Below are 15,297 nucleotides of genomic sequence, written 5' to 3' on the forward strand. Positions count from 1 at the left end.
ACGCCCTCTTCCCCTGTCCCAGCTCCCCCCGTAGGGGCAGCCCCGGGACAACCCGAAAAACTCGGGGAGGAAGTCACGCTGGATGCAGGAGGCGCCTCTGCTGCTGCCGCCGGCTCCAAGGCAGCCTCTGACGCGGACATGGAGAACGGAGTCCCCGCAGGGGCGGGCAGCGGGGCCGCCTGGGGAGGCGGCGGGGGCGGCGGGGGCGGCACGGGGTCGGCAGCTTCTTCTGCGCCGGACTCTGACATCGGCCGCGGAACCGCAGTCGCAGAAGGCGGCGGGACGGCCGGGGGGAGCGGTGGATCGCTGTTGCCCAGCAACATCGGCGCAGCCGCGGGAAGCGGTGTCTCTGAGATAGATGCAGGCAAGGAAGCCGGCGGAACCGCGGCCGGAGCGCCCACAGGCTCCCCCGGAGGGACGGCCGCGGGACGGGCCGCGCGGGAAACCGCCCGCACCCGCGGGGCGGGTTGGGGCGGTGCCCGTGGCGCTGGGCGGGGCGGTGCCCGTGGCGCTGGGCGGGGCGGTGCCCGTGGCGCTGGCCGGGGCGGTGCTCGCGGCGCTGGCCGGGGTGGTGCTCGCGGCGCTGGCCGGGGCAGCGCCGCCCACTCCCATCCCCCCTGAGAGCAACGGGAGGGGGGAACAAACGGCTCCGTCTGAGCATGCTCCGAAGACGCGGTAAAAAAAACTTCGGCTGCGGGCGAAACTTCGCCCCCCCACTGTGGTTCAGGGGGGCTGGAAAGCAGCAGATCGTCCCCCTCCAAAGGGTCTTCCCCCGGAATTGGGGGGAACGGGGCTTTGCCCTTGCAGTTAGCAATCCAGGGAAAAACAGCTGCTCTCCGTTTCAAGACTAGAAAGAGCTTCAAAAAGGTTGGATAAATCGAGGGGCATCCGAACCCCCGGTATAAAAAGAATTGGAAAATGGAGCCCATACACTCCCAGACAAACACATCGAGGGCATATAGCACATTCGTAAAAAACCCAAAGAGCTTCACCCATCGAAAAAACTCATAGAGATCTGCCTCCAACAGGAGAATTCTGTCCTCTTCACCCCATTTTTGCCAGAGGGCAATAAGTTTCTCCTCTGAAGGGGAGAATGGAACCTCATCCTCTAGGGGAGGAGTCCTCCAGATGAGCAGCCACAAACTGCGAATGACCTCATCTTTAGGAGGGGAAAAACCAACAGTACCTTGTGACAGTGTCCAGGACTCTCTGGCTATCTGCACGGTGCTGCTGAGCTTTCCGAACATCTTCCTGGAGGCTTTTCAGAAGGTTCTCTTTGTGGTCAGCCTTGCTGTGAACTCTGTCCAAATTCGGATCTTCAGTTCTTCAGCTCCTGGCTAGAATCCACTTCTGTGGTCACTTGTGAAGCAACCATCAATGCCACACATTCAGGGTTTACCCAGTGCAGCAATGCTCCTCTGGTGGTCTCACCAAGTGATGATTGTCCTCCTCAGTCGGGGGTCACCAATTGTGACTGCGGTCACAAGGGTTTTCAGGATGAAGAAGAGACGAGAATGTTGACTCCATGATCAGAAGGCTTGATTTATTATTTTATGATATATGTTACATTAAGACTATACTAAAAAGCAATAGAAAGGAAAAGGTTTCTTGAGATGCTAGCTAAGCTAAGAATAGAAAAGAATGAATAACAAAGATCTGTGTCTCAGACAGAGCAAGAGCCAGCTCTGCCATGAGTGGTCAAGAAATCCAAACACCCACAGGAGACCAATCACCTGTTGCATTCCACAGCAGCAGATAACCATTGTTTACTTTGGTTGCTGAACTGCAGCTTGTCACAAGGAAAAATCCTAAGAAAGGATTTTTCATGAAAGATGTCTGCGACAAAAAAGTATGCATGCTCAAAAATAAACTAAGAATAAGTGACTTAAAAAAAATCCCCAGCAATTGTTTATCCCTGGGACAAATATGCAATCCTAGTTCCACAGGAAGATGTCAATTTCAGATTATAATAGAATGCCAATTTGTAAAAAAAGGCACTTCACAGGTGGTTATAAACTCCATACAAAAGGGAGGTGGAAAGAGAGGAAATGGGAAAACACAGGCAGAACTCTGCCAGAGAAACTGCATGGGATCCTGTTTACATGGGGATATGTAATGAGGAGCCACTTTGGAGCACAAATAGCTCTGGATTTGGGCAAGGTGCTTCTTCCCTAGTGAGCAGATACCAGCAGGGATCAGAGTCATAGTGAAACATTTCTGACCTGTCTGCAATTTTGAAATGAAATATCATTCAGCCAAGTGGTCCCTTAAACCTGATGAGGTCCCACCACCAGAAGAACCAGAGAGGGGAGTGATGCTGATGCTTCTTCAGACTCCAAAGGTCTTTTCCTGTCTTTTTGTTTCAGAGGAGTTGGGAGGGAGAAACTGAGGCTGGGCTTGCTGCAGAAGACCCCCATGGGTCTCCCATCCTCAAGCCTTGCAAAGCCTTGCTTGGTCCAGCATCCACCAAGAATTGTCACTCAACATCCACTGGCTCCAGGAGACCCTGGGGCAGTTCCAGAGTCAGGAAAAGCCAACAGGATTGGGCTGAAATCTAGGTAAACTTCCAGGTTTGGTATTTTATGAATAACCCCTAAAGTGGAGGTGGTGAGGACATAAGCCAGCTCATCTTGCTTTCCCTCTGTGATGGCCGGTTCTGGGCTTCTTGGAGAGCTTCAATTTGCCAGCAGATCCAGCACCATCCATTTATCCTGCAAGAGAGACATCTTCTCACCCACCATGAGCACCATAACCTTCCATCAGTCTCACGCCATGCATGGGTCAAGAGGAAGGTGTCCAGGGCTGAGTGAAGATCATAGCATGGAGAGCCAGCATTGACACAATCAAGCACCATCAGCTCACTTCTACCTTTGCAACAGAACTTTCTCCATGGGTCATATGGGAATTCGGCTCCGACTAATCCAATGTCTCCAGACCACAGGCCAGCCACGTCCAGGGTCTCCAAGCATGACTTTACTTGTTTGAAAGAAGAGTCATAACCAAAGATATCTGCCAAGAATGAGTCAGCTTAAAATACAGGAAAAACTCCCCTCTCTCTCCCATTTACAGAATTTATTTTTATCTACAATGGGATATTTTTGCTTTTTTTTTTAACCACATTGAGGATAGAAAGGATCTGGGCTGAGCACAACCATGTCAGTGGGAGACACCATGAGCGAGGAGTCCTTACCTACCCACAGAGTGACCACCAATGAAAATAAATAAAGGTAAGGATAAGTGGAGCCAGTGCCTCGAGGAGAGCAAGGGGTACATCAGCTGGAGAATGGGATGGCTGGGGAAGAGACAGCAGAGGTAGGATGAGAAGAGGACACCAGCACAGCATGAAGGACTATCCAATATTGCATTCCTGGGCCAGGAAGAAGAACAGAAAATAGGAGGGGGAGGAAAAGAGCAGCTCAGATCAGTTATTGCAAAGGAGAAACACTCCCCATACATACCCCTGGCCTCACTGCTCCCCCTCCCAAACCCTCCAGTGCCTCTGGTATCCATCAATGAAACTGCTTTCAGCCTCCAGACAGAGATTGAGACCCCAGTAGTGGCTGGATCTCAGACTCCTGATCATCAAAGGAACTTTGTGGAGAGATGCAAGGGCACTCATTTTGATCCCCTTTTTAATGCTCCTCTTGTTATCATTCTTTCAACCCCCCCCCACCATGTGGTTTCCCTGACAGAATGGCTGTGAACCCCAGTCTGGCTGCGTTCCCAAATTCTCATTGCTGAGAGCAATCTGCCTCACTAAATCGTGCCCTTCCAGCTTCAAGACATTAGAGGTCTACTGGCCTTGAACATTGCTACTACACCAGCATCCACTGCCCATCACTGGTGGTCAAAGTCTACAGTGCTATAGGAACCCACTACCACCAATCGCCCATAATGTCTTCTTCCTCAGCCACCTACTCCAGTTTCCAAATCTACCAAAATTGGCTGCTTTTTTTTATTTTATAAAGCCATCCTTTCATCAAGGAGCATCAAGAAGAGTGTACAGCCCTGGTCTGGAGAGGATGAGGGATGCTGGATTCTCCAACCGGCATTATGGATCCCTATCTGCCCAAACTAGATAAGACCAAGCCAAAGCACTCGCCACGTACCCTGCCAATAACCCACTAAAGCCCTCTTCAAATACATTTTTCTGCTAACTAAAATATGCAGGAAGGGGTAGAAAAAAAGCAGGAGAAAGTCAGTTTTGGAGTATTGCTGCAAAGTGCATTTATTTTCCTTTCTTGACTGGGTCTCTCCGGTTGGGAATTTTCAGCTCAGCACTTCTGCATGCAGAAGGGAGATGTCAGTAAATCAAAGTAAATTAAAAAGAAAATGCTCTTTCATGTGGAAGCATTCAGCTTTGTTTCAGGGCTTCGGTAGCTAACTGTATTCCTTCATGAGTTAACTCTCCTATCAGCTCCTCATTAAATTAAATGGCTACAATTACATTTGGAAAGGAAAAAAGAGCAGGTAATGATCACAAAGAGTTCTGTTTCCAGACCTGGTGGAAAATGAACATTTCATAAGACCAAAAAAAAATGCAATACAATGAAATTATAAAAATAAAATAAGTTTTAAAAGCATTTTCAGGGCCAAATGTGATTTCTTTTGGGGAGAAGGCTCTATTGAGGAGCTGGAGGTTCCCTTTCCAGAGGCCTTTGGGAGGCACCCAGAACAAGCCATGTTATTTCTGGCAGCCCAAGCCCTCACTTCCCACCTTCCCTTTGGGAGCAGAGCAGCCAGAAAAGATGTTATCAATAGGTTAACCCTTATAGAAAACACCCTTTTAAAAGTGTGTACTTCTTTTGCTTATTTCATGTGGTATCCTGTGGAACTGAACTCTCTCCTTTGCAATGAGTATATTTCAGAAGGAAAAAGGAAAAAAAAATCTAACAACATCCTTATTGTATTGTTTTGCTTCTTGTCCTTTTTCTTTTTACAGTCTCTTTTTTTTTAATTCCCTAAAGCTATAGGCTCCAATAACAGTAACAAAAAAAAACTCAAAACCCAAAAGTCTTCTGTATTAAAAAAAATAGTGTCAAGTTTCTCTGTTCCCTCTCCCCCTTCCTTTGATTAATTCTCATTAGGGCCTTTGAGCAAACAATATGCTCTTCTCTCAAATAACAGACAAGGCATATATTAGACCCAAATAAAAACAAACAAGACTCACTTAAAGACATCCACACCAAATGCAATTCCTGAAGAGAGGCAGGGGCAGATGCGTGCATGCAGTCACCAATGACCTATTTCTGAAATTTGTTTCAGGGCAATGAATAAAAATAATAAATAAATCAAGGAGACATCAGCACAAAAAGAAGGACCTTCAAACATCAGTCAGTACATGCAGGTACATGGTTTCAGACACTCTAATCCTGGTAGAGACAGAGCCCATCCACCAACTTGGCCCATCCAGGATGGAAGATGAGGTGCTGAAGACATCACACCTTGGAAAAGGGGTGGGAGTTGGACTAGATGACCGTTAAAGGTCTGCTCCAACCCAAAGCCCAAGAAGGGTGGGGAAACCACCCTCCAAACCTTCATCCCATAACAGCACCTGGAGGCTAAAGGAAATGGCAAACAGGAAAATTATTAAAATCATAGAGTATCTCAAGTTGGAATAAATCCATAAGGATCATTGAGCCCAACTCCTTCTGCAATGTCCTCTGCAAAAAATGGGGTCACCTTTCCTTGCCAGGCACCATGAGTCTCACACAGATGCAGGACACTGGTTACCCTACCAGGAGCAAAGCCCAAGCACAGCTCTCATCCCAGAGACGAGAGGTGCCACCACCACCAAGTCAAAGAGACCTTGACACCAAATCCTTCTGCAAGGCACAACTGCACCTGCTCCCATAATCCATGTATCTGAACAAATCATCAGCCAACATCACTTAGCCTTCCCCAACAGGCCTCTTCCTGCCTCGGTCCAAAAATTAATGGGGCGTAAGTCTGGAATTAAAAGGAAATATGGGCTTTCAGGGATGGAGAACCTCACCTGGGATTTCAGCACATCCTCTGCATGAGGTATGCGACTGCTACTGAAATAAAACCTAATTTCCCCTTCAAGCATGCCTTTCTCAACAACACACATCCCCAAAACTCCTCAGCATCACTTCGCCTTCTGTTGGGACCCTTGGTCAACTCAACCCACATCCAAGATCAAGAAAAAAAAGAGATGTCTTACCTGAAAGCCTCCCAGGGGCTGGACAATTAGTTCTCCCTGTTTCAGTGGAGGAAGGCACAGAATCTGGACAATCTGATGGAGCAGAGGCAAAGAAAAAAAATCCAGTATATAAGCAGTTCTTCACAGGTTCCCAGCAATGCCATGAACAGAACACACATTCCAAAGGGCTTAGCAAAAAACAATTACTAACTGTCCAGCACAGAGACTGTAGTTCATCAAGAAGCATCCACCCTAACTTGTTGCCTCAGTCAAGTCTGTACACTGTGCTTCCTCACCATCCAATGCTGATTTATAGACTGGCAAAAATTACAGACTGGCTGCGACCTCTCCACCCAAGTCACTGGGTAACAAGATCAAGGTTGTCGCCATTCTGATGTAAGCAAGCTCCCAAAAATGTTTAAATGCATTAGATACTTAAATATATAAATGTTTTACACTTCCAATTTAGTCAACTCCTGTAACTCACCAAAATGGGAACTAAAAAGGAAATGTATCATTGCTGCACTTTTGCAGCAAACAGTCTACATTTGCATTTCACCACTCAATTTTTGTCACCACCAGTTGCTAGTCAATCTTATACCCTGCTGTCACCTCCTAAGGCAGGTGGGCAACTGGATCTACTCCTCCATGCACCACCAAAGGGCAGAGTAAGATTGCCAGCCCTATAAAAAGTTTCTCCTGATGCATGAATGTAGTTGAGGTCAAGATTTGGAACTTTGCATCCCAAGCCTGTTCCTCCAGATGAAAACAGCCAGAAGCCAACACCAATCTCCTTGTCCTGCAGGCAAACTTCAACTTTTTGGTCACTACTATGTGTGGAACAAGCTCAAGGACAAACCTGAGAAGGCCTGTGAAGTTCACAAAACCTTCTGCTCCTCAGCAAGTTCCCAGAGACTTCAGGTTTTGTCAAATTTGGGCTCCCTAATGACACCACTTTGCTCACAGCTGTATCTCAAAGCAAGGGCCACCACCAGGAGTCAAGATAATTTTCTCCCTAGTGATAAAGTAATTTTTCAAGATTTCATCCCTGAAATCCAAGTGGACAAGAAATTCCTGTCTGTATAACCTCATTTTATCAGAGTATAGCCCTAACAGGAATATACAGTTTAACAGGATATACTTAATCAAACCAAAAACAATAGGGGAGACAGGAAATGGACTTACTGGCAAAATACTGTATATGATGGTTTGTCATGAGAAATATGGGTGGTTAGTTGTGTTGGTTTTTTTTTTTCCTTTGTTTTTTGGGGTTTTAACCCTTTATATTCCAGGCAGAAGATTCCCCCTGCCCCTCTCCTGGGATGGTTACAACTGCTTGGGCAACAGATGCTTTCTGAATGCAGGCTGGACCACCCTGCTCTGCACTGGGCTCCTGCCCCCAGCTACAGCTCCCTGAAGAGTCCCTGTGGGATAGAGGACATAATTTGTCCTTTCTATGTTGTCTTGTTCTAGGGATCATATGCAACCAGGTCCCCTGTTAGCACATCAAACAGGATGGCAGGAGAGAATCCTATCCCAAATTAAAATGCATAACCCTAGCAACAGGGTGAAGTGCTTTCATGACTTATCAGCTCCCTTCTTGTATCTCATCATCCACAGCCAGTTCTTCTCATCAATGAATTATCTTCTGAAGTTGCTTTAGAAGATGCAATATTTCTCACAATATAAAACCATTGCAGAGACATACAATTAATCCTGGTGGCCACCAGCATAACTTTGCAACATGTCCAATAGCTCCTGGAAGCTGCCTAACCTTCAGCTCCCCTAAAATTCAAGGCCACAGGAAGGCATTCAGCTCTTCAATGAGGTCTCAGTGGGTTTCCTGAACTCTCATACTCCAGCACCACCATGACTAGCCACCCAGGAGCATGATGGACACAGCAACTTGCAGCCACTTGTCCCACTTAATGATGGGTCAAAATGCCTGCTTGAATTATTTGGAGTCACAACTGTCCACCTCGCTTCCAACACAGCTGCAAGCAGCAGCTCCTGCAGGGACATCAGGGATGCTGAACGCCCACATGCCTCCAGGCTTGCAGGGTGAGACTAGCCCCATGCAAACCACTGTCACCCATGCCTGCAAATGTCCCATGTAAAGAGGGGAAGTCCTCTCCTTGATGAATGTCCTCCCCATCCCTGGAAGTGTTCAAGGCCAGGTTGGATGGGGCTTTGAGCAACCTAGTCTAGTGAAAGGTGTCTCTGCCCATGGCAGGAGACTTGAAACTAGATGATCTTTAAGGTCCCTTCCAACCCAAACCATTCTAGGATTCTATGAATGAGCAAGCCAGCCTGGACGTCCAACCTTCCCACAGGTAACCTGGCCATCAAGGGCAGATCTTTCCACTCTGCCAGATCTAGTCTGCCAATGCACAAACTGATGTGGCATTTCACTGCCTGAAGCAGACCCCCAGCTTCCTGTCCACCCCTGCTTTCCTTCAGACAGTGACACAGCCTGTATCAGCCTCCATCACCTCCAAAAAAACAGTTGAATCCCCATCATAATGGTTCTAATCTAAAAGAGGGGAGATTCAGACTAGATAGAATAGAGAAATTTTTTACAATGAGGGTGGTGAAACACTGGCACAGGTTGCCCAGAGAGGTGGTAGATACCCCATGCCTGGAAACATTAAACGTTAGGTTGGACGGGGGTCTGAGCAACCTGGTCAGGTTGAAGATGTCCCAGATCGTGGCAGGGGGGTTGGACTGGATGAGCTTTAAAGGTTCCTTCCAACCCAAACCATTCTGTGATTCTATGATCATGAGCACTGATGACCACTTTGAGAGCCCATATTGGTCCTGGTATTTCTGTCTGTCTCTCCATATCAAACACAAGACATGGCACTAAATACTTAAATATTTTTGTTGCCACTATCACACTTGATGGAAAAGCAAAAGTTTCTTGCTGAATGCATATTCCCAGCTCTATCAGCAGATGCAGCTGCCCAAATCTAAATGGAGGGACCATCCTCCCCCCAAGGTCCGAGGGGAGAAGATGGCTGAGACAGGAAACTCTTGGTCCCTCCCCAGAAGAAATGCCAAGAAACCCTGAGCTTGGAAAACCCACCTGCAACAACAGACTTCCAGGCTCCACTTCAGCCTGTTGCAGCCCAGTAAAGAGTTCAGCTGTAAAACAGATTTTTCTTTCAAAAAGGAAAAAAAAGGAGGTTTTTTTTGGTGAGTAACCCAGTTGTTCCTGTGTTTCTGATAGGCAGCATTAATCACTTCCTATTGGCCAATAGGAATAACTTTTCCTTTCAAAATAGCACATTCATGTTCTGCAGCTTTTCTGTTTACACATGTTTTGCTACTTTATGTCATCACTTTCTGATTAATAAATATATCACTGGGCTAACTGAAAATGAGGTCCTGGCAGAGGCAGATTGGATGTTTAAACCCTGCTAACAGATTTATCCTAACATCTTTTCAGGAAACTAAAATCAAGCTTTAAACCTTCTCTCCTGCAGCTCCGAAGCTCTTTACACCCCATGCCAGGATCACTGGTGAGTGGAAAGAAAAGCAATAAAGGCAGAAATAGAAACTTTTGGGGAAGCACTGCAGGGATGCAGGCAAAATAATGCCAATCTCACACAAACCCACAAAATTTTGCAACCTGGCAGATCCTCAAAGTCTATTACAGAGCAACCATTCTGCATACCAGCACATGCTCAGGATGTTGAACCTACTCCAGATATCCTTCTTTCATTCATGACTCTTCATCTCCTGGCTTTTTCAAGCTGAGGCAAAATAGTTCATGCTTCGTGACCTGTTGTATTGTGTTCTTATATATTTTAGTTGCATTAAGCTGTACTTTGGTTTATCCCAGTTTCCCCCCTGTTATAATGGTTCTGCCCCTGCTGCCTCCTCCCTTCTTGTTAATGTCAATCTCCCTACCTCCTCCCCCTGTTCCCCAATAGTGGCTGAATCCTTCCCTTAACCCCTCCCCAGTGTCCTGTCCTTCACTCGACGGCCCATCCCCTCCCTCTAAAAACTTCTACCAAGGGCGTCAAGTGATAGGTTCAGGCACCGGGGCCCCTCCCTCGGGTGGCTCTTATTGGTCCCCCTACCTGCCTGTTTCCCTGGTCTCCACGCCCTCCTGTATCCCCATTGGCAGGTGGGCAAACCCTCCCTGGTTTACTCCCCTCTTTTTAACACCCTGCAGACCCCCAAATCGGGTGTCTTCAGCTGGCTGGTTTCTCTGGGTTTGGGACCTCGTTTGAGCTCTGGAATAAACCTGGACTTTGCCCCCAACTGGAGTCCACTCTCCTTCTTCTGCCTACGTCGTGATGCTGTCTTGTCCAAAAGGTGAAAGCCTTAGCCACTCTTCTGACCTCCCGAGGAACGGGAGAATGTCCCTCGCTGCTTGCTGTGCCAGAGCAAGCCGGGGTGGCTCTGAGCACACACTCGGAGAGGCACTGCGACAGTGACCCAATTTTGAGTTAAACATCTTTGCCTATTTCCACAAGTCATAAAAAGACTTATAAGTGTTTCTTAAAAAGTGTGCAGAGGGGGGAAAAAGAACAGTCCAGCCTCTAAAGGAACAGTAGGCAAGGTGGGACCCCACACAGTACCAAAGCAACCTCAAGGTTGGGGTTTCTTTTCGTCCCAAAAAACTGATGAACAACAATTTAACAGAAACTGTTCTTTTGGCAAAAAAAAAAACAACCCAAAAAACAAACAAACAAAAAAAATCAAAAACAAACAAACAAAAAAAAAGCCCAAAACAATAACTTAGTATTGGTCTTCTTTGCCTCCATGTACTACCATGCCCTTCCTGACTGCCATGGCCATGGGACATGATCACAGAGACCACTGTGCTCCAGCCAACACTCCAGATCCACTAATTCTTGAGGAGCCAGGAGCTGCTCCTTCCTGACCTGCTCCCCTTTCTGATTCTCCCCACATCTCCTCCTTCTTCCAGACTGATTTATCTCACACCCGGCAAGCTCACTGCCAACCAAGCGTTTATGCAGACAATCACAAAAGAACTGGTGCCAGCCTCAAACGGGCTTCTCCCCTGGCATCCTGACATTCAATTACAAGCAACAGGCATGCAAAGCTGTGCTAAAAAATAAAAAAAAAAAAAAAAAAAAAAACAAGAAAAAAACCATTTCAACCCCTTTTCCTAATTTTTTCAACCTGACAAGGTGGGATTAATTTCCTTTAAAAAGACAACGATTTCTAACAAGTCCATTTATCAAGGTTCATTTGGATTCCCAGGAATCAGGGAGATGAGGTGCTGGTTCCTAGCATAAATCCCTACAAAATTCACCTAGGGGTGCAGGACCACTGCCATTTCCAACTGGGCCCCGTGATTTTCCTGGCTGATTCGAGCAATGCAGGCCTGTGCTGCAGTGCAATCCCTCCTAGAGTTTCTTGCCAAAGTTTTAAAATCCTACTCTATGCAGAGGGTGTCTTAGATAAATTATATGTTAATTATATGTTAATTCTTCAAGAAGTAGCAGGAAGCACAGAGGCAAGCAGCCCAAAAGCAAAATGCATGACAAAGGCTGGAGATGTTTCACTTAGCTAAGAAAGGGGTTGTTTTCCCTTTTATCTGTAGTCTGCATTGCAAAAAGTCCACTTACCACTTGGCTTGAGAAAATCCATTGAATATCTGGAGTAGGGTGGAGGGGGACACTCTGGAATTAGAAAAGTACAGAGAAAATAAAGGCAGAGCCATGAGAAAGAAAAAAAAAAAGATAGGAATTTATGATAAGAGTGGCATTCTTTTAGCAAAACTGTCTTAGCTCTGGGGGTTGGAGGCAGGGCAGAGGCAGTGATTGCCTTGATATTTAGCTGTCAGATAAACAAAAGGGGCCGTCTGGCGCCAACCTCCGTGCTATCTACTTGGGCTGTCTAAGCAGGGCCTCCTTGGCTCGGCGGAGCCATAGCAGCGCTTGGGCCGCTCGGCCCTTAACCCCAGCACCGCGCGGAGACGGAGGAGAGACTGCTCCGCCCGCCGCGCCGGGGCCCCCGGGGCGGGAACTCACCCGCCTCCCCTCTAAACAGAAAAAAAGAAAAAAATAAACCAAGGCAATGGAAATGAGGTTTCGTGTGTTGGTTTGTTGGTTTGGGTTTTTTGTTTTTGTTTTTTTTTTTTTCCAGAGGGGAAAAAAATTGGTGGGCTGGAAGGCGAATGGGCTTCATCCCTCCATCCCCTCCATCTTCCCGTACCCCTGCTCCCTCCGCCGCCGTACCTAGCTCGCACAGCCGGCTGAGGTGGTGCGGGTTGCAGCAAACAAGCTCGGGGTGAGCCTTGCTGTAGGATTCACAGCAACATAATCGCTTCACTTCGGAGCAGTGGCGGAGGTCGGGCCAGCGGAACACCTTGCAGAGCAGCATCGGCAGAGGGTACCAATGCTGGCCCAGCCGGGAGTCAGCCTTGGCGGGCAGCAGCAGGCAGGGGGTCCGCGCCCCACCGCGGGACTCCACGGCGTGCAGCAGCTCCTCCAGCTGCCGCTCCTTCAGCCGCTTCAGCACGGCGTGGATCAGCGCCTTCAGTTCCGCCTCCACGCCCGCCGACGACCGCCCGCCGCGGCCCGCCTTGCCCGGGCAGCACCCGCACCCCCCGCCGCAGGCAGGCGCCCGGGCCTCGGCCTCGGCCGCGCCAGACTCGCCCGCCGCCGCCTCCTCCTTTCCGCCGGGTGCACGGCTCCGCCAGAGCCGCCGGACGAGCACAGAACGTTTGGTCCTGAACATACGGGACGAGAGGAGGGGGCTCCGGCTACAAAACGGGCATGTCGTCCGCCGTGCATGAAGGGGCCGGGAGACGAGACGCGGCGGCGGCCAGCAGCGGGCGGCGGCAGGGCCTAGGCGGGCTGTGACATGCGCCAGTCTCTGCGCTGGGGCCGCGGGTCCCACCGCCTCCTGCGGGGGGCTGCACTGGTCGCACCTCCGCCCGCTGCGAGGGCGCAAGGGTAGAAAAAAAATCAAATTAGGGAAAAACCGGGGCGAATGGGGAGCCGCTGCTCGTCTCGGCTTTGCACTTAAAAGAAAAAGCCCGTCTAGAACCTGCGACGCCCGACACGAGAAGAGGGGGGCGGAGGGTGTCGGCGCCGCGCCGCCCTGTGAGACGGCGGAGCGCGGCCGAAGCCGCGGGAGAACCTTGGCTGCCCAGGAGCCGCAGTGCCCATCAACCCGTTCACCGGGGAGGGAGTGCGGGGGGGGATAAGGAGGCAGGGATACGGCAGGGCAGAATCAAAGGATAAAAAATAAAAAGCGATTCAAAAGGGTGTGTAGTGGAAAAAAAATTAGAAATATTAAAAAAACCTGAAACACCAACCCTAAGTTTTGGACGTCGGTTTAAGCATCTGTCACTAAAGAGACGAACAAGCGCATCCAGTGTTGTATTCCGTTTTAAAGCCCGGATCGTCTTGAGGGAGTGTTCGAGGTGGACTCTTTTCCTTCTCTTTTCCAAAGATTTTAATCCACATGGACACACACATGGAATCTTGATCCGACTGCTACGAAAAGGGGGGGGGGGGGGGAAAGGAAAGTGGGGCTGTGTCCCCTCCTCCTTGCCTTCCCCAGCAGCGTGCTGCGGCGGGGGGAGCCGCGCCGAGCCAAGCCAGCCGCCCGCAGCTCCCGGCGGTGCTTACGAGTGCGGGGCTGCCCACCACCTGGCGACCCTCTCCTTGCTGCCAGCGCCTCTGTTTCGGTGTTTAGGGTTTTTTCCTCCTGTCTCCTCCTTCCTGCGTGCCTTCCTTCCCCCCCTCCCACTTCTTCCTCCTCCACTTCCTCCTCCTCTTCCTCTTTCTCCTCCTCCTCCTTTCTTGGCTTGTTTTTTGTTTTTTATTTTTCCTTCCCTCCACTCTCTGCAACGAGCCTCCATCCCCGCACGAGCGCCTCCGTATTGTCCTTGCTGCCGGAGAGAGGAACCCCAGCAACAGAGCGGGGCACGGCGGGAGCGGAGCCGACGGCGGCGCGATGCCTGCGCCCCCTCTCCTCCGCTCAGTCCCCCGCTCTGCTCCCCCCCTGGCTCCGACGGCGACTCGCAGTGCGCAGCGGCTCCGCCCAGGCTCGGCCCCGGCCCGGCCCCGTCACGTGGGCGTCTAGACGACGTGTCGCTCCAGGGAAAAAAAAAAAAATCTATATATTATATTTACCTCCAACCGCCTTGCACAATCGACGACAGGGGTCGCTGAAAGGTTGTGGGTCCCCCTCGTCCTCGTTCCCCCATCCCAATCTCCATCCGTGCCCCAGGATGAGGGGCCCCCCTCCGGGAGCACGGCGAGGGTACGGAGCGGCTGGTCTCTCACCTAGACCCAGTGGGGCAGAGCAGAGGGAGCCTCCGGGGCCGGGGTGTGCCGGAGCCCACTGTAAGTATTGAAATATTAAACCAAATCAATCATAACAATTAAAACGTTTATTTATATATATATATATATATATGGTTCTGGGCATCGAAAGAGGACACGGCACAAAAAGCAATAATAATAATACTTTCCACTTTTACAGCACTGGTCGCCAAAGGATGGAAAAATATTTCATAGAAGGTTGGTACACTTCAATTCTCACCAAATGCAAAGCAGAAATGATCAGCACATAGCACTCTGATATTCTCATACTACTAGTGGTAATAATCCCTTGCACCCTGGGAGCTCTGCAGATCCCACATTCCAATTGTGGACCTACAGAGTGTTGAGAGTTTTTTGCAAGACAATGGACATATGCAACATATGCACAATCCAGCCTTCATAGAAATTGAGTAAGGTCACCATGCCCTTGAAGGACATGGAAGGAGAAGAACATGCTCAGAAGCAGACAGTTCAGGATGTAAAGGCAGACAAGAAAACCGCAGTGAGACACATGAAGAAGAAGGACTAACTAAAATTAACTGAAAGCTTAAAACACATGCACAAAAGGATTTAACCAATCATGTATTAGCTCGAGGCATGAACAGTAGAACACAATATAAATATAGCTTGCTTTTTTCAATAAATCGGCTTCACTTGATCATATTGATCATGGCGTGATGTCCCATTCCTGATCCTCTGCAGCAGAGGATGGGGAAACTGAGTCACCAAGAAGCTGTGCAGCTCTACCAGCCCTACTGCACTCTGTGGCAGAGCTGGGAAGTCCAGATAGACTTCCTAGTGCCAGGTTTCGCAGGG

The 15,297-nt window shown here is 49.1% G+C and overlaps 1 protein-coding gene across 2 annotated transcripts in view; it reads right to left on the reverse strand.

Moving 5' to 3' along the window:
• Positions 1–13,639, reverse strand: part of LOC136568509 (mothers against decapentaplegic homolog 7-like) — a 38,276-nt gene extending 24,637 nt beyond the window's left edge. The window contains exons 1-4 of one of the 2 annotated variants that reach the window (XM_066568516.1): positions 12,382–13,639; positions 11,770–11,823; positions 9,249–9,307; positions 6,185–6,256 (exon numbers count right to left, since the gene is read on the reverse strand). In XM_066568516.1, coding sequence (XP_066424613.1) covers positions 6,185–6,256; positions 9,249–9,307; positions 11,770–11,823; positions 12,382–12,883 — 687 coding nt within the window. In that variant the 5' untranslated portion in view covers positions 12,884–13,639. The remainder of the gene's footprint in view (positions 1–6,184; positions 6,257–9,248; positions 9,308–11,769; positions 11,824–12,381) is intronic. The other variant, XM_066568515.1, reaches the window with a different exon arrangement.
• Between the last annotated feature and the right edge of the window lie 1,658 nt (positions 13,640–15,297).

Source organism: Molothrus aeneus, chromosome W (assembly GCF_037042795.1).
Source record: "Molothrus aeneus isolate 106 chromosome W, BPBGC_Maene_1.0, whole genome shotgun sequence".
Classification (NCBI taxonomy): Eukaryota; Metazoa; Chordata; class Aves; order Passeriformes; family Icteridae; genus Molothrus; species Molothrus aeneus.